This window comes from Anser cygnoides, chromosome 1 (assembly GCF_040182565.1).
Source record: "Anser cygnoides isolate HZ-2024a breed goose chromosome 1, Taihu_goose_T2T_genome, whole genome shotgun sequence".
Lineage (NCBI taxonomy): Eukaryota > Metazoa > Chordata > Aves > Anseriformes > Anatidae > Anser > Anser cygnoides.
In genome coordinates, this window is record NC_089873.1 from 208,367,779 (window position 1) to 208,389,966 (window position 22,188).

At 46.3% G+C, this 22,188-nt stretch overlaps 2 protein-coding genes across 6 annotated transcripts in view; both read left to right on the forward strand.

The window, feature by feature from the left end:
* NARS2 (asparaginyl-tRNA synthetase 2, mitochondrial) overlaps window positions 1-13,339 on the forward strand; it is a 50,894-nt gene extending 37,555 nt beyond the window's left edge. For 2 of the 5 annotated variants that reach the window (XM_048052847.2, XM_066989963.1), the window contains exons 10-14: window positions 997-1,063; window positions 2,455-2,592; window positions 3,497-3,594; window positions 5,467-5,493; window positions 12,533-13,339. In XM_048052847.2, the coding sequence (XP_047908804.1) occupies window positions 997-1,063; window positions 2,455-2,592; window positions 3,497-3,594; window positions 5,467-5,493; window positions 12,533-12,677 (475 nt within the window). In that variant the 3' untranslated portion in view covers window positions 12,678-13,339. The other 3 variants (XM_066989964.1, XM_066989965.1, XM_066989966.1) reach the window with 3 other exon arrangements.
* Window positions 13,340-13,479: 140 nt separating this feature from the next.
* The window catches only part of GAB2 (GRB2 associated binding protein 2), a 97,252-nt gene continuing 88,543 nt past the window's right edge, over window positions 13,480-22,188 (forward strand). The window contains exon 1 of the mRNA XM_013187318.3: window positions 13,480-15,978. The gene's annotated coding sequence lies outside the window, so the exon portion shown is untranslated. The remainder of the gene's footprint in view (window positions 15,979-22,188) is intronic.

The window sequence follows — 22,188 nt, forward strand, 5'->3', positions numbered from 1 at the left end:
AAGGAAAAAAAGAGTCGGCGCATCCCTTTCTCCCTTTATGTCCCTTTCTTCAGCTGCTGGCACATGTGGGGCATTCCTGCCTTCCACATCTCGGTTACATGGGCTGAACCTGTGCCAGTAACATATCCCGCTTGGACTGCGCCTCGCATAAACCAAGCACACGGAGCGATATATTCCTGATGTATTTCCTCCAGAAGCCTTCCATGTAGCTGGATGTAAAGAGCTCGTGCCCTTCAGGGAATTTGTTTTCTAATTGCATTTGGCTAACGACACAGAAAGATGAAATTACTGTGAGCGAGTTGCTCTTTCTCTCCGCAGCATCTGCTTGGTATGTGGAAAACTTGTCAGCAAAAGCATCTTCCATCGAGTCTTGATTTCCAGTTACCAAACCTGCCGCATCTTTGGCTGCACTTTCTCTGTTTGCTTTGCCATGACGCTCTTCTTCTGTGCTGGTGGAAAGCAGTGGCGAAACCGCTTTCAAAGCTGTCAGAGGGGCAGAGAAACGTTGCTGCAAATAAATCTCACGGTATTTGCAAAATAAAACGGAAAGGTTCGAGGTACGAGTTCTTTGCACTCTGGGCTGTTATTTTTGCCGCCTAATACCGTGCTGAACAATGGAGCTGTGTTGTTGGAACTGTGCCAGTGAGGACACGTTGTTTTCTTTAAAACAAATAATCGTCAAATTTGTATGGAGAGGTTCTGTGCAAGACTCCTGACTGAAATGCAACGTTGCAGTAACGCAGAAGTGGCTTGAGAGCTTAGCGCTTCCTGCCCTGCATGTAGCTGAAGCACAGGAAAGCATAGGGCACTTGCCATATAAAATGTAAGCTTTTGGTTTCCATCCAAAGCGTTATTGGGAAGTCTGACATCACAGCACAAGTTGGCATGGCCGTGGGGAAATGCCTCCTTAATTTTCCAGTGCCACGCTTGGCCAGAAAACTTTCTTGTTATTCCTTTCACAGTTATCTCAAAGATTTTATTTTTTTTGTCTTGTAGAATTTCCTACAATGAAGCAGTGGAAATTTTGAAGCAAGCTTCTCAAACTTTCGCTTTTAAGCCAGAGGTAGGTGGTTGCCTGGCTGCTTCTCCCTGTGCCTGTTTTTGCACACAGCCAAGACTGAGCTTTGCAGGTCTCCGGGAAGCCTCCTTTCCCTCTTTCTGTATCCGAGTAGCGCTGAGTGTGTTCTGGGGTCGGCAGCTGTCATCATTCTTCAGTAGTCTTCAAATAAGGGAATGATATTTAGATAGCACCACAAGTTTTACGGGTTTCAATAAGCCAAAACCGTGTCAAAATATCATATAACCTACGTGGAGGTAAAGGGAACCCCTTGTCTCTCCAAAGGATAATTGTTACCTGGGAAAGAGAATCACACGATTAACCTCAGTATTAGTAGTTTATGGTTTTCTGAAAATTGTGTTTTGCCTAGTTTCAAACATACATACCGGTATGGAGAGCATTCCTGCCTGTGCTCATCTCCTGTACAGAGATTAATCTTAATCTCATTCTGCTGTTTTAAGGAAAATAACCCTCTGGCTGAAGGGTTCTTCGCGGCTGGTTGGGTAACCGTCTGGTCTCTGTGTACAAGTGGGTGTAGAACCTCAAGTCTTTTAGGGGAATGTAGCTACAAATCACTCCAGCAGTGCTGTTGCACAAATCATTGCTGTTTTTCTGTTGCAAAGGAGATTTATCAGATAACTACTTAAGAGCATGGGATTGAAAGGAACCATCTCAGTCAAATCCGTACTATCTTGGTCTGAGACAGCAAGCTCAGGATGTTTTCGGATGAGAAGAGAATATCAGAATATCAGTTTCCCTCCTTCCTCTGTATTCTTCGCATGTCCTATGTTGGGGTGGAGGTTTCTAGTCAAAAGCCACAGAATTTGTAACGTCGCTGGAAGAAAGCAGGAGAAGCAAAGGGCATTGCAAATGGCCAAGTTTTCCGGTAACAAAGAATTGGCTGGTAGGATGCTGGGTTTTCCTGAGTGAGAATTAACTTGGCATGTAACAGGACACAGCAAGGAAGAGAGCGGTCATCGTAGCAGAGCTGCTTTCTGTACGCCAAAACAAGGCTGGTGTGCTGGGCTGAGCAAAGCAGATAGGATAGCTGCCTATTTCCCTGGAGCGATGTGGAGAGAGGATTTTGTTTGGTGGGGTTTTTGGGGGGTTGGTTTGTTGGGTTTTTTTTTTCTGATTTGATATCAGATGCGGGGAAATCTGGCCCTGTTCTGGGAAACTTAACTGTGTTATTTTCATTGCTTTGCTCTGCCTTAAAACCTGTGGAATTCTGTTGTCTTAGCAAATTTTCCCCGTCGCCTGTGGGCGCTCAGAGTTACTGCTTGTGGTTTTGTGTTGCTCAAAGCCGTGCCTCTCCTCTGCAGGGATTTCGCTGTGTCTCTTGCCACAGGCAAGGTGCACCAAAGCAAGACACCAGGTCCCTTTTCTTCTCTTCACAGTGGGGCTGTGACCTCCAAAGAGAACACGAGAAGTACCTGGTGCAGCACTGCGGTGAGGTGCCCGTGTTTGTCATTAACTACCCATACGATCTCAAACCTTTCTACATGCGGGACAACGAAGATGGACCCCAACGAACAGTGAGTCCACGGGTCACGCTTCCTCCTCCTTTTCAGCTGAGCGTGTGCCTTAGCCCTTGATGGATGGGGATAGCCTTCTGCTGGGCCTCCACTCGAGAAGGCCAAGATGAGACGTGATCCTGTCCGGTCTCTTTTCTGTTGTAGAAGAAATCTCCAAAGCAGGAGTACCAGGAAGAAGATTCAGGAGTTGGGCAGCGTTAAGTTTTTGCTCAAGTCCCTTAAGACAGATTTGCCATAGTTTGTTTATTTTCCTGGTAAATTTATTCCTGCTGTTGCTTCGCTTGCTTTAATTCTAGCACCTGTTCAGCTGTGGGCTAAGCAGCCCTACAGAACAAAATCTAGAAGAAAACCAGCCAAAACCTAACGGCATAGGTGATAACGCTGTGATCCTAACGCTTGGATCAGCACATCGGTGCCATTGATCCCTTGGTACCGTTACCACTAGAGCAGTCTGAAGGAATGGGGCCACGCAGACACATTACAGCACCACTTTGTCACCAGAGCTGCATAAACTAAGGAAATCGGGTCCTGTGCATGTTTGCCTCCTCGTGAGCTCCCATTTGTTTTTTTTGCACCACGTACAGACTTGCCTGTGTGCACTCCTGTCTCCAGAGTGACCTGATGGCATTCAGTTCACACCACGTGGTTGCAAACGTCCTCAGCCTGGAACAGGACTGCCCTCGTTTAGGTTTTCTGTAGGCCTAACAGTTTCTGCCATTGTAGGCTTCTCTCCCAGCCTTCTCCTGCCCAAAAGAGACTTTTTGAGCACGTGCAAGTACTTACCTAAGAGTCCTGGACTCAACAGGAGAATCAGAGTAGCTTTTTACAAACAACTATCCAGTGTCAGCTGTATTTCTGCTGTAGACTGAAGGGCATAACTGACACTATTTGTCTTTCTTTTAAGGTTGCAGCTGTTGATCTCCTCGTACCAGGAATAGGGGAGTTGTGTGGAGGCAGCTTGAGAGAGGAGCGCCTGCCTTTCCTCGAATCACGCCTGCAGAGGTATGTGGGACCTGCAGGTGCCAGGAGGCCCTGTCCTTGAACGTTTCCTCCGCAGCTTTGGTGACTGAGAGCTGATTGTGAAGGTGGAAGTTGTCAAATAGAGCTTGGATATTTTTGTCACTGCGTTGTGCAACTGAGGAACTGCAGTTTTGGTCAGAAGCTCTGCCAGCCGTGATGCAGCTGGCCTCGGTGGCATCATTTCAGAGAATACTTTTCTTAGTTGACAGTTTGGTGGGAAGCTTCACTGGAAGCGGCTAGGACCTGTTCTGAGGCTCTTTGACAGTCTCTTTCCCTGCTGCTTAGTTCTGGCTCATGTGACATGGAGTGATTTTAGGCTAAATTCAGTGTCAGAATATCGAAGCTGCTGTTTAGTTAACAGTAACTGACGTTACAGATGGGGTAAATCTCCATGGAAAATTATTCCCTAGATCCCATCTGAGTTTTCCAGAGAACCTTTCATAACTCACATGAGTCCATTTGTGCCAGTCGTACACTTGTACAAAGCAATTTTGGAGCGGGATTAATCCCAGAGTAACATCATTTGCATGTTGGGACTGAATTTATCACTGAAATCAGCTGCGTGCTCACCGAAATAAATCTAGTCAGTGGAGAAAAGCAAAACCCATTTCAGCATAATGAAAGCGAAAGACAGGGCAATTAAATCACTGGGATGCTGGTTCCCAGTTTGCAGCGGAGGATGATATTATTCCCTGCAGGGCCTCCCTGTGCTTGTTGTTCCTCTCCCTAGGAACTCTCCAGAAGGAGGCACACTCCATCGGAAGCAAAGTACAGTGTTGCCTGCTGCACTTGACAGTTTTGACAGTGACATCCCGAGTCCTCAGCCCCCCAGGTGTGCAGGTAGAGGAGGGATCCCTGTAAAGGTTAAAGCCAGACTTTTTTGTTTGGCAGGAAAGACACAGGAAGCGTTTGAAGCTACAAATGGTGTATCTACAGCGACCTTAAAGTACAGCTCTGCACTGAAGATGGAAATACATGGAAAAATAATAATACTTATTACACGTTTTTCTCAGTTTTGAGTGCTCAGGATCTGAGGTGTTGAGTCAAAATACTTTGTTAATGCCTTTAAATTCTTTAAATTCCTGCAGACCCAGCATAACTAGAGAGATAGCTGGATTCTTGGCTCTTCATGCACACTTCTTACAGCAGATCTACAAGTCCTACAGGGACTGCTGCAGTGCACTGAAGATCAGCGAAATGGGCTCATTTTGCTTACAGATGTTTTTGTTTGTGTTGAGAGAAATGAGGGAAAAAAACATCAACTTTGCTCAGTTTCTGCCAGGACAGGAAAAGGGGGAGGTACCACTGGTGGCAATTAGGAAAAGCCACGGTTTTATTTAGTAGTTTCACCGAAACTATTTTTATTTAATGGTTTTACACGTTATGAAATCCATGGCATCTTTAGTGGTTTTGTGAACTAAGAAAGGGGAAAATTTGCATCATTCCATAGCTGCACATGTGAAGAGATTTTTACTCATTTATAAGTGAGTTTGGCTGCATGTAAATTTAGTATTTAGGCCTGCTCTCTCCAAAAATTCACAAGCAGAGTTTACTGATTTGCCTTAATTTAAGAATGCGCAGAAGTTTTTGCTTGAAGTTGGGATCGACCCTGTATGTTTACAAACAAACTTGGCATTTTAAGGAGCATGTTGGGAATCTGTTTGAGATGTCTACCACGTGCCAGAGCTGACAGCCACCGATCATGCCTTCTCTTAACTTCCTGCCTTTCCTTTTTGGACTGAGTTTAATCATGAGAGCCTCCCTTCCCTCATAGTATTGCCTTCTAGGCAAGCGCTGCTCCTGAAGATCTGTTGTGTTCCTTTACTTACGAGGCTTTTTCTTTTTGTTCCACAGATTAGGACTTTCAGATGCCTACCAATGGTAAGACAATATCTTGATCTGCAAGCTGTATTTCTTTTTCTGAGGTTCTTCAAACAACTGTTTCTGTTTTTTGTTTCTTTTTTTTTTTTGGTTCTGTTCTTGAGGGGGACATTTCTTGGCCCAGTTGTCCTGCCATCGCTGCCAGTCTAAATGGAACAGGCAGTTCATTTAAACAAACTTAATCTAATGCTACATAGTTTATCTTCCCAATTTGTCCATGGACAGCACAGGTCATTCCTTTCAGGATGGCATGGAGTGGATTAATTTACAACTCATCAGTGGTATTAAATCATTAAACTGTGTTCCAAGCCGAATAGATTCCGTCCGCCATCACATGAGATAAACAGGATGCAGAACCACAAGCAATTTGTGACCTTTAACAGCTCCATGAATAACTCCTTTTACAATTGACAGGGCAGTTGGGTCGAAAAACCTTCCCTAACAAATCCATTGAAGCAATTAAAACTGTCCTGCTAAGGAGACCGAACAACCTTCGAATTAACAGTGCAGCCCATTAAAATGACAGGATTTTAGTGCCCCTCTTGACAAGTGTTTCTTGGTATGTACTCGGTCATAGCTCCTGAGAGGATGATACTGCAGAGAATTTTAAATTTAGAAGAGTGTATCCAAATACTCCTCGGTATTTGGAATGCTCATTAGGGAGACTGCCTTGAAAAAAGCAGCAGGAGTAGATTCTTCCACTCTCCTCCTCCCACAATAATGAAATCACTTAGGAAGAGCTCAATGCCTGTCAGTCCTTTACACATCATCCATTTGCAAACAGGGCGAATGAAATGTCTTCCTTTATTATTTGCATTTATGGGTCAGAATACACCGTATCACCTCATCAAAGCCAGAGCATAGGGTGAAGGTTTCTTTCTGGAATGTCTTTGAGCCCGTAGCTTCTGTTTACAGGAAATATTTTTAGACAGGCGTACGGTTTAACTGTCCGTGTTCTCAGGTGAAATTGCTGGAAGAGAGCTGTTAACATGTCCAGTGTGCCTGTGTAAGGTGTAGCAGTCAAGCTGAATCCTTTTAGCATGCTCTGATTCCTAGTTGCCCCCTTGGAGCTCGTATAAAACACTCAGAGAAGTCCCAGGATCTGGGTGGTACTTGGGATGGTCGTTTTTTTCCTAACTCTGAACAGCACCTGATACTCTAGAGGAGCGTAGTCAGCAACTCTAACATAGGTAGGTAATTAAATACTGGGCCTGCTGGAGAGGGAAGGATTGTCTTGACCAAGGATCATCAATCGGTTGTGTGGTTAGGTGCTGAGATTCAACCTGAGAAAGCTTGGTGCTCGGTAGCAGGGAGCCTTGCAGCACTACTAAGACAGCTCAGCCCTGCCTTACGCCGCGTGTGAAGGAAAGACTGAGATATTGCCCATCACCCATTTTCAGTTTCATGTCATACGTAGCAGTGAAATTTTGGAAACTCCTTCCTCCTGCAATCTCATGTTGGACGTTCTCTGCTCCCCTTTTCCCTCCACGCCATTGTGGATGATGCTGCTTCCCAGAGAGGACTGAAACCGATTGAAGACCCTGCCTTAGCAGAGTCTGGTGTGCTAGGAAGGTGCAGGAGATGTGCAGTTCCTACTGGCCTCTTGGTCCAGAATCTGCCAGAAAAGAGGTGGGTGGTTTGCCAGCATCCATCTTCTCAATGAAAGTGGCAGGAGAGACTGAAATTAATTTCCTCCATTTCAGTGATTGAATTCGGTCTCCAAAGCTGGCACACAAACTCTTCTGAGAAAGCTGAGTCACTCCTTTTGAAGTATAATATTTGCTAACTTCTGAATGGGCAGCTGTGTAAGATGTAGTCCCTTCTGAAATCCCCTATATAGTGCCATATCTCGGTTTCTGCCTGTTTTCTTCTCTGACTGTCTCTGAGGATATTTTGGGACACGCTGCTTCTATTCGTGGCTTCAAGACTTCCTTGCTTGTGGGGGAATCATCGGTCAAAGAGGCAACTGATGATTTGTGGTGCTTCTGCCCATTCCTGTCTTCTAGAAAGCTGTTCAAAAAAGCAGATAAATGAATATAGCCAAACTGCTCTAAATCTTCCTCAGTTCAGTACATCTTTCCTGTTGTGCAGGTTTCTTTCCGTAAAGAATATGAGCTGGGGAAGTATCTGGCTTGACTTTGCAGTAACTTTATCTTATTTTCGCACCCTTTCCCTTGAACTGTAGATAGAAAAGAGCTCCGTGCTCTAGATGCTGATCTTGGCTAGGCTGAGAGGTCTGTGAAAGTGAGGTGGGAAAGTCAAGTGGTCAGAGTTTACCCTGGGAAGTCACTTGCTGCCTCTGTGCCTCTTTCCTGCTGTTCTTTGCCAGTTTAGGCTGTTAGCTCCACGGGGCAAAGCCTGAATTCTCTGTGACCATAGGGCGTTGAGTGCATTGCCTTACAGACAGGGCCTGATCCTGCCCGCAGACTCCAAGTGCCAACTTAGCACGAGCAATAACAAAACTTTACTTCTTTGTGATGAACATGTCCTCATACCCATCGGCTTGAGCAGCATTTCAGGTGGTCTTTCTACCTATAAGCCCCCATTTCGTTACTCGAATTGTCATCAGGTGCACGAATGGAGAAGATGGCCTCGTACTGAACCCTTCGGAGTCCAGCTGCCTTTCTGATCTTACAGGGTAATGCTGGTGAAAGGACATAGCACCAGGGCAGATGTTATCTGCTATCTCAGAATGGATATTAGTGTGTCATCTTGGCCTTGTTCCTGCCCTAGATGGTGAATATTGAGCTTCAGTCTTCTTGGCCTTTCTTATTTATAATTGTCTTTGATGCTTGAATGATCTTGGAGGTCTTTTCCAACCCTAATGATTCTGTGATTCTAACGTCAGAGCATTCTGTTGGGTTCTTCTGTGGCAAGGTAGAAAGGAGAGGACTTAAGAAACAGCAGGACTGGTGAGCCACTTCAGATCAATGGGCAGTCACAGCATTCATATCCTCCTTGAACCCCTTCCAGAGCCCAGTGAAAGCAGGAAAAACCATCGCTCTCCTTGGAAGAAGCCTGACCCTATTGTTGCCTCTCCTGTGAGAACACGGAAGCGCTGGAAGATCGCTGGAAGATGCCCAAAAAGTTGTAGCAGAGCAGAAGTTGTACGGAACCAAAGACAGCATTTTACCCATCACCAAAACCTGTCGGTACTTTGCATGCTCATTACCTGAAACATTTAACCAAACGGTCCTGCAAATGTCATCTCATTTCACTAGCAGTTTTTCATTACCCGTATTTTTTCCTCAGTGTATTTTTTCTTCCAGTAGAATATTCCGCTTCGTGGACTGCAGTGCCTTTGTTCTTTTGGCTGTACTTTCTTCTAATCGGCTGCGGAGGCTTCAGTATAACAAGACAGCTATATAAAAGATCAAGATTGTATTTGTTTTGAAGGGAGACTGAAAAGAATACATTCTGCTTTATGAATGGTCACTAGGAGAGTGCTGTTCTTCATAGGGCCTTGCTGTGCAGCACAGGATTTCACGATGATGGTAAAAGGATATAGGTTTTTAAAGGGATAAAAGGGAATGCTTTTCTAACTTGGCACATAACAAGCTCGTGGAATTCACTGCCAGGGGATGTTGTTGCAGCACATATTTTAGTAAGTTTCGGATCTCAGAAGTGCAACCAGTCCTCCAGGTCCTGAACATGAACTCAGGGGCTAGCTGGGGTCACATAAACTTATTTCCCCCTGTAGAATAATGTCGCATGGCCCCCCAGTTGCCAATGGGGGGCTCATCCCTCCTCATAAGTATGAGGCACTGGGAGAAACAGCTAGATTACTTCATGGCTGTTTTTGAGGTGAGAAACATCCAATGTCTGGAGATTATTGAATGAAGGAAACCTCAGGGAACATTTTCCAGCCTAAAGGGATTTTTCTTTTCATCTGCAGGCAGTTACTTTTTCTTTCATCTGGGAAGAATGGAAAATTTCTCAATTCCTTTGCTTCGTCTAAGCACAGTCATCAGGAAGGATTCACAGGCTTGATCCTCAGCACGTTTAATTCAATGGACTTTTTCTATTAACTTTAATGGGTTTTGTTTCGGTCCTTTTGCCAAAATGGCTTCTCAGAGTGCTTTGAGATCTACAGATGAAAGCCCTGGATAAGCAAGGCTAGAATTTATTATTATTGTTCATCTGGAAGAAGCTGAGTTACTTCATCTCTTTATGATGACTTTGTAAACTCTCTTGCCAGCAAAAGGGAAGAAAAGGTGCTAGGCGTGGTCTCAACTCTCTTTGCACGGGCTGAGATATGCTCGTTGATGTCATCAGCAGTGTTTGTGCTGTTGTTTAAATTGCTAGTTGCTGCTGGAGTTGTCACCAGCTGCTTTGCCAGGTCAGCTCAGAACTACGGAGCGGGGACAGATTGATGTGCCGTGGGCAGCACTCAAATCCCTCACGTTTAGGAGGCCTTTCGTATTTTACAAGTCACCACCCTCAGCATCAGATTTGCCCGTCATCTTCCTTGCAAACCCTTGAAAAGTTGCAAAGCAGAGCTCCCTGGAGGCAGATCCGGTTTTATAAGTGGAAACCCAAATTCTTATGACTGCGGTCTGCATGAAGCGGGTTAAGGTGGAGACCACCACGTGCAGACAGAAAGCTTGTGGGCCCCAGGGGCCAGACAACAAATATCCCTCTCTTGAGCCTGCTGTTCAGCTTGCAGTGCAGGCATAACTGTCGTGGGTCAGTGCTAGGAAGAGGTAGGAAGTTCTGCTTTTGGTTTTACTGCTTAGGCAGTGGAGCGGAGGAGGAAGAGCCCTGTGGAAAAAAAAAAAAAAAGAGATTGCATTGACTGTAATATGTGGCTTCCCAAATTTTAACTACTGTTAATGAACTGCAAGAAAAAATAATATTTTTGGCTATAAAAGTCTTACTGTCAAACTGAGTCTGCCAGGGCAGTGTCTTGCAGGCTTAGCCATTTGTTGGAGAGTGTATTTCTGTTTTGCAAGGAGAGGTGATCGGTGGCGTTACTTTGGCTTCACACTGCTAAAATGTAGGCTGCAAACCACCAAAACCCTGAAAGGCAAGCAAATACGCTTAAATATAAATATGTATCTACGTATATATAAAAATACAAGCAAAATATATAATACATATGTATTTATGGGTACTTACGTATTTATTAGGTGTACTTATGTATTATTACATTTATTCATGTATTACATAAACGTAATAAATACACATATATATATATATATATATAGTCAGTTAAACCTGGTAGGCAGCTAAGCCCCACACAGACACTTCTTTGTTCCCCCTAAGTGGGATGGGGAAGAGGATCAGAAAGGCAAAGTGTGAAAACTGGTGAGCTGGGTCAGCTGTCCTGGCTGTGTCCCCTCCCAACTCCTTGTGCTGCCTCCCCCCAGCCTCCTCACTGGTGGGAGAGACAGAAAGAGACCTTGATGCTGTGTAAGCATTGCTCTGCCATAATTAAAACATCAAGGTGTTATCAACACTGTTCTTATCACAAATCCAGAGTGTAGAACCGCACGAGCTACTGTGAAGAAAATAATCCCAGCCAAACCTAGTACTATCTGTTTTATTAAATATATTTAATATATAACTTAATACATAACATATAATATTGTAATTACATAGTATATAATTATATGGTATAATATAAGCATGTATAATTCAATATGCATGTTTATATGTATTATTTATGTATTTGTATATTAAATTATTAGTATATAATTATATGCATATATATTTAAGAATACTTGCTTATATATTTATATTTACTTGCATTTTTAAACGGGGATGATAAAATATTCATTCAAGATTAAAAGCACGTCATACATGTGCAGTCACTCGATCCCCTACTAGGGCATTCATATAAAGAATAACATCTTTGTGGCCCCAGCAGGCTCAGAAGTGGCCCCATAAAAGAAGAAACCCGCTGAGACGTTGTTCACTCCTATTAAAATAAAACTGTTGGTGACGTTTTATAGCTGCACACCTAGTTCTTGGGTATCACAGCAGGTGAAATCCAGCAGGGCAATGGGGAGCTCTAAAGCAGAAGCTCCTGAATGTTGTTGACACCCATATATTGGGGGTGCCCCATCCCTGGGGGTGTTCAGGACCAGGTTGGATGGGGTCCTGAGCAACCTGATCTAGTGGGTGGCATCCCTGCCCGTGGCAGGGGGTTGGAACTGGATGGGCTTGAAGGTCCCTTCCGACCCGAGCCATTCTGTGATTCTGTAATATCTGGAATATCTACTTCCAAACCAGGGAGCTGAGTTTTCTGTTGATGACAGGTACTGTTCTCGAAAATGAAATGTCTTGTTCCAGATCTCATTTTTGGAGAAGATACATCCAAGATTTTTTGCTGACTTGCTGGGGAAATAAATGAATCAGCCTGTAAAAGCGATTTGGGGAAAAAAAAAAAAAAAAAGCTATCATAATTACCTTAAAAGAAGAGTGAAAGTCTGAAGGAAAATTCAGCAGACAGCAGGACCTGTTTGGGCCAAGAAATAGTCTTCTGAAGAAATTACTGGAAATGAAATGATTTAGGCTATTGAAAAGGTGACTCGACAGAAAATGAAAGAATTTATTGTAGGGCAGGTTTCAAGAGCAGCATGGCACGGGCTAAACAGATGCGAGCGGGCTCCTCCATCTCTGAGGGTGGAACTGTTTTGTGTTGTCAGACCTGGGCTCGTGCCTCTACTCGGGGTATTTTAGCTATTCAAACTTACAGAGGTGCTCTCAGCGTGAGCGGAGCTGTGATGTTAAAGCTGTGCTTTGTACCCAAATGAGTTCTTGTTCCTAAACAAAACAGGCTCTAGCGTATCAGCAAGGCGTAGCTCTGCTGGTTTAAATGCTTTTGGGCTTGGGGTTTCTGCTAATACAGTTCTGCCTGTCAGGGAGCCACACCTCTTCCCACCCCTGGCCTGTCCCGGCTGTGTTGGCAGAACCCCACAGTGGTTAGGGGCAAGGAGAAGTAATTAAGATGGAAAAGAAAAGCCTAGATAAAAAGCTCTCTGTAATTAAATCAGCATAAACGCGCTGCAAGCGTAACTGTCTCTTTAAATCGCAGGTATCTCGACCTCCGAAAATTCGGCTCGGTTCCCCACGGAGGCTTCGGGATGGGCTTTGAACGCTACCTGCAGTACATCTTGGGAGTTGACAACATCAAAGACGTTATTCCTTTCCCCAGGTTCCCTCACTCCTGTCTGCTGTAGCTCAGCAGCTGACTCGAGGGGAGCAAACTGCTGGTGTCGCCACGTGTATGTAATGTGGGCATGGGACGGTGCGTTTTAGTGGGAAATGCAGAGGATTTTTGTGTCACGAAGCTCTCCGTGAACTTAATACTGGCTTACTGAAAATAATACATGTTCTGGTGAGATGATGGCAGCATAGCTGCGGTTAATTTGATAGCAGTTCACGTCTTCAGTGATTTCAGGAGTGATAAGAAATAAATAAACCCTTAACTAAAGGGTTAAGGTTCTCCTGAGACTAGCACGAGTGATGGGAGTACTGAATCAGTATTGTTGGGAGGTAGCGGGGGTTTCATGTGAAATATTAATAAGGAGGTGTGACCTGAAAGGGACTGGGAGCCAGGGCTGCTGTGAGGCTTTAATAGGCTTTAATTAAATGCCTGCACAGTGCTTTGAAGATTGAGTGTTATAAAATTGCAAAGTATTGTCACGGCTGGGATGCGTTTTGCTCTTACGAAATGACAGCTGTACAGCGTGATTCTCCCCACCCCGAGTTAAAAGCAAATCCTGTTTACCTTGGAAAAATCAGCCAGACCTAGCAAGGAAAAACGTCGTCCTGGAACTGCCGGAGCGAATTAGATGGCCGATGTTTGATTTTGTGAATCATCAATAAAGGTGTACACTGGGCTGTTTTGTAACTCTGCGTGGTTCCTTATTCTGTCGGAAAGCCGTGGCACTCAGCATCACGGTGTTTCCTCCAGCCTCTTTGGCTGATGTTTCCTTCTGCGTAGACCCGAATTGGTTACGCAGCTTCTGCAGGAGGTGCCTGCTTTGGGCACCCGAGCAAGCACACCTTCACAGCAGAAGGAAACGTTCAGTTAGATGAGAGCACGCTCATCCCTCTGAAGCCAACTTGCAGTTTTGTGGCGGTTTGTTGTTGTTGCTTTGCTGTTTTGTCGTCGAGAAAATATCTGATGTGTTCATCTGGCCGAGCAGTTCTGTGTGTATTTTGGAACAACCAACACATGCTGCCAGCCGTTGCATATGTATTAAGTAATTGTTTATCACGGTAGGATCTGAACTCCTTGCAGTCTTTAATGGGTTTATGCTCTCAGCTTCCCTGCCAGGTAAAGAAATATTCATTCCTGTTTTGAAAACAGAATTAAGGGCAGATCAAGTGACTTGCCCAAGGCAACTGGAAACAAGTGGTTTATTTGGGACTTGAACTGAGGGTTTCCAGCATCCTTCTTCCCTTCTAAATTAGCACCATCTAGCAACTGGTCATTTGCATAGTGCTTACTACTGTGGAGCCCAAGACAGCTGCAGTCAAAACAATATATATATAAAGAAGAAAAAGCAAAGTAACAGCCTTACTGCTAATGAACCCCGTGTAAATTGGCATGCGGAACGTGAAGTGGCTGCAGAACAGCCCCGAAGACTTTTCTTCCGAGTAGATGAAAGAGATTGAAAACCAGTTATCAAATAGTGTTGGGCTGGTAGCGTCACGGTCCCAGTTTTCTGCAGTGAGGCTGCGTAATACTGCACCTGCAGCACCTAAAAATACAGATTTATGTAACGTGGCACCTGCCGTGTTTCAGTTTGGTCCATGGCTGGGCCTCTTATGTATAATGATCGTGCAAACAAGATCACCGCGAGGTCATTGCTTTGGGCTGTTGGTTGCAGTCCCGGAGGTATCCCTTGCATATCAAGATTTTCTCCTTCGTCTGCTTGATTAGGCAGGTGTTAACCGTGCATTTGCTGGTTTGTGTTTCCTGGTACAGCCCGAGGTGGTAAGTCTGGTTCCGTGGAAGGGTTCGAGCACCTTTGAAACCGCTGAGAAGTTCCTGCATAAGACGCCCGAGTGCCTTTGTGCATTTGAACTATCTGCCATTTGAAGGAGCCGTCCTAAATGCCATGGCTGGCATTTCTGGTTTGGAATTCTCTCAGCAGAAAGATGTGGAAAAAGTACAGCCACCAACAGTCCCGTCCATGCCACGTTCCTAAATAACCTGCAGCTAGCAGGTGTCCTTACTGAGAGCCTCAGCCACTGGTTCTGCTGTAAAGGAGAGTGCCTGAACCGAAAGCCCAGCTCTTAAAAACAGAGCAGATGGATGGCAAAATCTCCCCTGTCAGCTCGGCTCTGATCCCTGCGGCAGCTCTGGGGTGGATGTGTTGGGTTTGGCACCAGCAGATTGTTGTCAGCACCCATGCAGGAGGTTTTTGGCCACCCTGTGAAGGTGCAGGAGGTTGTTGGCCATGCCGTGAGATACCAGATCTGACGGGCCGGGTGGGGCTAAAGAGTGGCAGGTGAAAAACAAGGCGGAGAAGAGAAGACAATGGCAGGTGCCCAGAAGCCGTGGGATGATGTGGGGTGAGTCACGAGTTACCGGGAAGGATGGCAGAAGTGTTTCAAACAGGTTATCGAGGCCTTGCATGAGGTGACAGCTTGCAAGAGCCGAGGGCTGGTGTGATCCGCCCTCCATTCTTCACCTCGATAAAGAGATCGTTGCAGGACAGAAGGAAAAGGTTGAACCTTTGGGTAGGTAGGTGTATGAAGCAATGTCAGAGGGTTTATTTTGTTTTGTTTTCCTGGTTGTAGCCATTGTAGGACAGCAGATTTTGAAGCAAGATGTGGCAAGGGCGCGCTTCTTGGCACATTCCCGACTGCGTGTCCAAGCAGAGCAGCCTCCCTCGTCTTGTGCACGTACTTCTGTTTCATTCCAAGATGCTGGGCGGGTTGGTAGGGCTGTCCTTAGGGGCATTGCCTAAAGGTGGGAGAGAGGAGAAGGTAGGGGCCGAGACCCCGTGTGCGATGATACTGCTTGGGGTTAATGCCATGACCGATGGTCTCGTGAGCGGCTCGATTCGCAGGTACCCAGCGAGGTGGGAGCGTTGTTCCCCTCGAGCTGCGTGTATGTAACACCGGCTGGGATTGCCAAGGAATGCAACGTGTTTTCTTTGGGATTTCCATGTGGAATGCCATCTATTTCCTCTGAAGCTCCTGGCCCGGAACGAAAAGGAAGTTAAGCGGGAGGACAGGGGAGGTCGCTCCTCTGGGACATGTAGGCAGGGAAACGCACCGAGAGTTTCACAGATTGAAGCCATTTCCTTGCTACTTCTCTGCTTAGAGGCTGCACTCTGGCAAGAGTCGAAGCCAGGTAAAAACTGACACTTCTTGAAATAAAAAGCTGTTATTCTTTGCACGCAGGACTCATCCCTTAGCTGAACCCACAGCACAGTAGCTCGCATTGGGGTGTTCTCAGCGCTGTAAGCAATCGGCTCTCGAGGCCAGGTAACCAGCACGATCTCTGCTAGCATCCTCTCGGTAAGTAGCTTTTGCAGTTTCAGTTCCTCGGCAGCCGGCACTGCCTCTTTTCAGGTTTGTCCTCACTTTGAGTTTCAGAGGAAAGAATCGGCGTCATCGGTTATTGTGTCTGTGTTTGCAGCGCTGGGGCAGAGGGATGGGAGAGCAACACCTCCGGGAATAAAACAGCAGGGCCGTAAACTTCACGCAGCCAAACGCCAGCCTCTCAGTAGAACGTTTAAAGGAAGGCTTCTGGTTTTGCTTGCGAGAACCTCAGATAATCCCTTAACTTAAGATTTTTATGTGCAGGATCTAATTAAGAAAATCATACCCACAGAACCGGAACCACGTCTCAGGCTTCCCAGGAGAGCAAACACGTGCTCCTTAGCTAGCAGCAGAGATTGCTGTTCTCCTTAGGATTTATGTTGAGTTACTATGGCAGTGTCTGGATCTTGGGCTGCTGTATTAACTTACACAGTCCCAGAAATAAAGGTCTGTCCCTCAGACAGATCTTAAAGAGTCAGCAGACCAGGCTGGCGTAGGGTTTGTAGCTGGCTTACCTCCATTCAAGCCCCCAGACAGGAGGGAGAAGCACCGAGGTGCCCAGCTCAGCGGTCCTCTTTCCAGTTTGTTCAATAGCAGTTGCAATTTACAGAGCATCACTCGAGGGAGTGCCGAGACTTTGATGGGAAATTTAACGTACAGTTTCGTTTGCTGGACTAATATTGGTTGTTTTGGAAATAGCTTATAGGTGTGTTTTTCTTTCAGGGGAGAAAGGGACTACTTTGCCAAGAAACACTTTGGTCATTGTTCCCATTAAATGTGTGTATAGAGATAAATGAGACTTTGCTGCTGCTGAAACCAGTAACACTTGCTGTTACTGTTGTTTCAGCCTCTGTCTTACGTTAGGGAGAGCTGGGAGATGGGTCCAAAGGAGAAATAAGAAAGATTTTGTATAAAGATTGTCGAAGTCCTAATTTCCTCAGATCTAACCAAAGCTAGAGAAGCCACGAAAACCGGTCTCGGGGGTGAATTTATTGTTTTATCTTATAGTTTCTTGCCGAGCCGTGACCTTCAGAAGGATTGTAAAGTTTTATTTTACGATCCTGCTGGTAAAGAGACGTATGTAATTTACTGTACGAGTTCTTATAGACTTGGCTAACAAGAAGTTTGACCCAGAGTTCAAAGAAATTACGGCTCCCATTGCTTTATTGCTGCCGTGACATGTATTCTTATCTGTCCTGCAGCTGGGTCTCAATGTCTGCCGCGCGAGGTTAGGCAAAGATGCTGCGAAGGAAGAGCTTTCCCATGAAGGGCAGGAGTGGGGCAAGACTGTGAGACCGTCTGAAGGACTTAAACTAGCTCTGTCAAAAACTGTAGGCTCGATTCTGGGTGAAATGTGGGTGAAATGACTTCGGGATCCTTGTTGCTCTTACTGCTGACACTTCTACTGCGGGAAATCGAGGCATGGAGCAATTAAGCAGCTTCTTCGAGGTATGTGGCAGAACCATGGAACTGACCCAAACAGACGGAGTCCTTGCTCACTGCCTCCCCACAAGACTCCCCTCCGCCTTTGGGTGCACTGCCACACCAGAAGCAAGGCAGGATGTTTGCAACCGATCTGATTTCAAACGCATTTTTGGCATTTCTAAGATCCTAGACTTCGCTTCAGTGATTTTTATCTATCCCTGTACGTCCCGAGGCCTTTCAGATAGAGCAATACGGATTTCACAGTGCTGCTGTTTATTTTTATTACTCTTACAATTGATTTTTTTTTTCTGAATAATTTAAGGGAGCCAACAGAGTACATTTTTAATTTTCTTTGCAAAGCCTGCTCTTGCTTTTTGCTCTTCACCAAGAGCTGTATATCTTTCTTACTGTCTTCAGCAGATTAATGTACCGATACTCACGTATGCTGTAATAACGGAGGCCTAGAGTTTCAGAAGTAACAAACCATATGGGTTGCTGGCAAACAAGACACAAATTGCTCCGAGGAACTCTCAGTGTGGTCTGGAAGGTAGCCTTGACAAACCACGTAAACACATTTCTATATTGGACGCTCTGTACGATCAGCCATGAATTCCAAGAGATATGCTAGATTTCCAGCCACGGGGGAAAATAATTTCATTTCACAGACACGATGGCAGTGCAATAGTAATTCTATGGTGTCTTTACTTCCAAAGTGATTTTTTTTTTTAGCATTAATTCAGTACTCTTCGTGGCCCTTTGAAGATCCCAGGCTCCAAATGCTTGGCGTTGTAATTAAGCCAGATTAAGCCACGTGAAGCAGGCTTCTGATGCGTATTTTTCTGAGATGCAGGTCTCCCATCTTCCGTGTGTCCTTCAGCTTTGCTGCTCTGCTGCTGGAAGCAGGAGACAGCTGAACACCCACCCTAGACAACTCCAAGGCCTCCGTGTCCGCGCTAGCAGGGCTTTCCATGCAGCCGTGAGAAAAATGATGCTCAAGGTGAGCGCAGGGAAGTCAGGGACAGATGAAGGGACCTGCCAGAGCCTACAGAGGGAAGCAAAGTCAGAATTAGATTTTGAGGCTCCCACGCCTGAGTAAAGCAAACGTTTCTGCTGATGAGGCCTCGTTCTGCTGGGCTGGAGTCACGCGATGCCATCCCCGTGAAGCACTTGAAGTGACCTCTCCAGTTGTTTAATGTAAATAAACCACCACGTGCGTTCGGGCTTGCCCAACAGCATGCGGTGCGTCACAGAAGGGGCTCTGCACAGCAGCGAAGTGCTGGCGAGTGTGTGCCTTGGGTGCCTCTTCGTAAACACGCACGGGTGTGCTTTCCGTATAAATAACCCCACGTGTTTGAACTTCGCCACTCACTCAACCCAAAGTACAATGCAAATGAAATCTGAGGGCTCGGCTTATGCAGTGGCTTAAAAACGCTTTCATATGCCATTTTTAATGGTGTTAATAAATTATTGTTGTTTATGGTGATTTAGGAAGTATGAGATGCAGGTATTGAATCCATTCCGTGAGCGTATTTGTTAACGAACTTGGCGGGTGATTGCCTGGCAGGATTACATTGCCGCCTCCTTGGAGCACGTGCAGTTTTTAGCACTGCGTTACTCCCATCCCCGCCCGAGATCTGGTGCCATCTGTAACAGTGCTGGTTTGGAAACTGGAAGAAAGTTTGTGCTGAGCCCTCCGAGATGCAACATTACGAAGCGTTCATTTCCCAGATTATTAGAAACTCAGAATAGCCATCTGGCCCAAACCAGAGATGCGTATGCCTGCATCTCCAGCCTACCAGCATTCAGCCGTGAGGCTGCCTGCTCCGCAGCATTTGGGACTGGGAGCTGAAGACGTCGCTTTGCCGCTGATCTTGGAGAAGTCTCTTTGCACTTTGGTCTTTTTATGGTTTATCTGCAATTCAAAACTGAGCTGACTTTTAGGAGGCGCCTATCTGACAATAGGCGTTTTAGCCGGGAACATAATATGTTTCCTATGCCTCCGAATAGCCTACAGTGCTGTGAAACCACAAGATCCTCTCTCTTCCATGCGCTGTTCCCGTGAATATTTTCACTGTTTAAAAAGTACATTTTCACTGTTAAAAAAGTACATTTCAGTCTCCATTTGTCTGGCCTCAGCATCGGTCAGGAGGATATCACCGGGTCTTAAATCTCAGCATCCGAGGGTCCACAGGGTCTCGAATTTGCAAAATTTGTCCTAAAGCATGATGAGAACAGCCTTTCACACGCTGCTTGGGTAAGTTAATAGCAGTAGGAGCTGGAAGGTGTGAAAATAAGGGCTTTATGCTGCTGGCTTAGTTACATTTGCCTTTCTCACCTGTGGCTTACTTGCAGTAGATCTATGCATCTGCTATAGACACCGCATTCTGTTGTTCCTTTCTCTTGGCTGGTGATGTGTGGCAGAAAATGGGACCTGAGGGGCTCGTTCACTCCTGCGCGTGGTCTGAGTTCCCCTATCTGTACCGTAAGGATAATCAGATTTATACACCTCAAAGCTCGTGCGCATCGTAGATCTGTGCTCCAGTATTTTTAGCTCTAAGCTATGCGTGGTCTACAACTGTAAACAAACAGAGATACATACAGTAGATAATTTACACTTTCTAGGAGAGGCCTGAATGTAATATGACAGCAACGACTTCCTTCTTCTAATAGAATTTTTAGTTCATTACCGTGACTGTGCAGCGCGAGCTCATATCCTGGAGGGGTGCCGCTGGAAGGAGGAGCAGGGGGGAAAGCATCTGTTTTTATTCTGGCTTCTGTTTTGACCAGCAAATATAATGGCACATGACCGTTGAGCCGACAGTAATCCAGTTACAAAAGTCTTCAGAGTTACTGCACCGACCAAATTAAACTTGATTACATCCAATTATGCTGAAAAGCCAGACAACAGCTCTTAGCTTGGGGTGAAGTAACTTCTTGCGATCGCATGCGGGGAGGCCTCGCGGGGTGTCAGGAGGATAATTGCTCGTTTGCTCTACCACAGAGCACCATCTGCTCTTGAAGTAATGCCTAAGGATGTGAGAGGATACCAGGCTCGGGTAAACAGGCAGGGGAGCCGGGCAAAGACTTCTCCCTGCTCGTTTTATTATGATTTGTTTTATGGTTGCTTGCCCTGGGCCCGGCTGCGGTCAAAGCCCCGTTGTGCCAAATCATGTCCGTAGACGGAGTCCTTCCCATTGTGGTCACACGAGGAAAAATGAGGATGAAGCAGTCTTTATGCTTAAATCAGAATAGCGTCCACGTCTGCAGCGCTGTCTGGTGCTCCTTCCACCACGCAGTGCTACGATGGTTTTCTGCCTTGAGAAGGTAACGAAGGAAATGTGAAAATTCCCAGTTTCCTGCTCTTCCCTGGTGGAAACAGCACAAGTGGGGGAAAAAGGGGTAAACGCCGCTGCCAAAACTGTAGCTGGGTCAGGTGTTTGCTTAAAGAGCTCTGATCCATCCCAGAGGGAAGGACCAAGCGTGAAGAACTTCTGTCTGGGCCCAAATTTCGGAAGTATTTCGGTAGCATTTTGTCCCAGCTCAGCTCCCCGCAAAATTATTTCGAACGGTCCGGTTTAGTGTCGAAGCAGGACTGGGCTTTAGCTTGGGTCGTGGTTCCCGAGCAGGAAAACCCATGTAATTATCTTCAAGTGCAAGGACTGGAAGCATCCCCTGGCTGCATCCAGACACCGGCTCAGCGCCACAGCACCAAGGAGGAGCTCCCAGCCCCTCTCTGGGCGACCTGTTAATCCCCATCCCGTTGTTTTCCCATCACTGCAGGACCATCAGATCCAAGGGTGCACGTGCAGCTCAAGCACTGCTGGCCCCCGAGTCACCTCCTTCCCTTTTTTGAGTCTCTACGAAGGCATCAGAGCTCCGGTGCCCCCGTCTTTGCCAGAACACTGTAGTGAAGATGCTTCAAACTGTCTCGTTATCTGATCAGAGCATCCTGTGCTAATATTCCCCCTGCTCATGGAAAGCAGCCAGAGCTGCTGGAGCTGCTGCCTATCAACAAAGGGAAGGACTGGCTTGGGGTTTGGCTTCAACTGCCGGCTGTTTTGGGGGGCTTGCTGTGCTCTTTTACGCGGGGTAGGAAGCTTGAAAAGGCTCCAGTTCTTCTTGAAAGAGAGGAATCACTATTTTTTTTTTTCCTAACCTTGAAACGTTTGGACGAAATGAAAGGCGCCGCTTCCATCCAGCTCTGCTGCAGGAGCTGTTTTGTGAAGATAAAGTCAGGTCGCATCGTGGAGCTGCATCTCAAGAGACCGAGCGTGCGCTCGGAATCGGAAAGCAGGCGTGTAGCACCCGGCAGCGCGGCGGGTTTTCAGAGCCTCTTTCCCCCCCCCCAGCGTGTTTAGGTTTATTTTAACCCCCGTACAGGGCATTTCCTAGGGATCAGAGCCTGGCTGGGGTAAGTAGCCCAAAGCATTCCGCCAGCCGGGCCCTAATCCCCAGGAAATGCCCCCTGCCTCCATCCTCCCCGCTGCACCGGCAACCCAATGCGAGGTTGGACGTGCTCTGCCTGCAGCTCGCCCTTCGGCCAGCAGATGGCACAGCTCATTGAAATAAATCGGGAGCCGGCAGGAGACTTCGGTGGGCACTGCGGTTTGCCTGAAGTTCTGATTTTTTCACACGTGTATCTCGGTTTCAGCCGAGAACGAGGAAGCGCGGTGAAGGCTGTGATTAAAAAGCCCCGGAAGGTTTCGGCAGGAGGAAGGGCAGCTCCTTTCCATGCATCCCAGCACACCAAACGCGGGATTT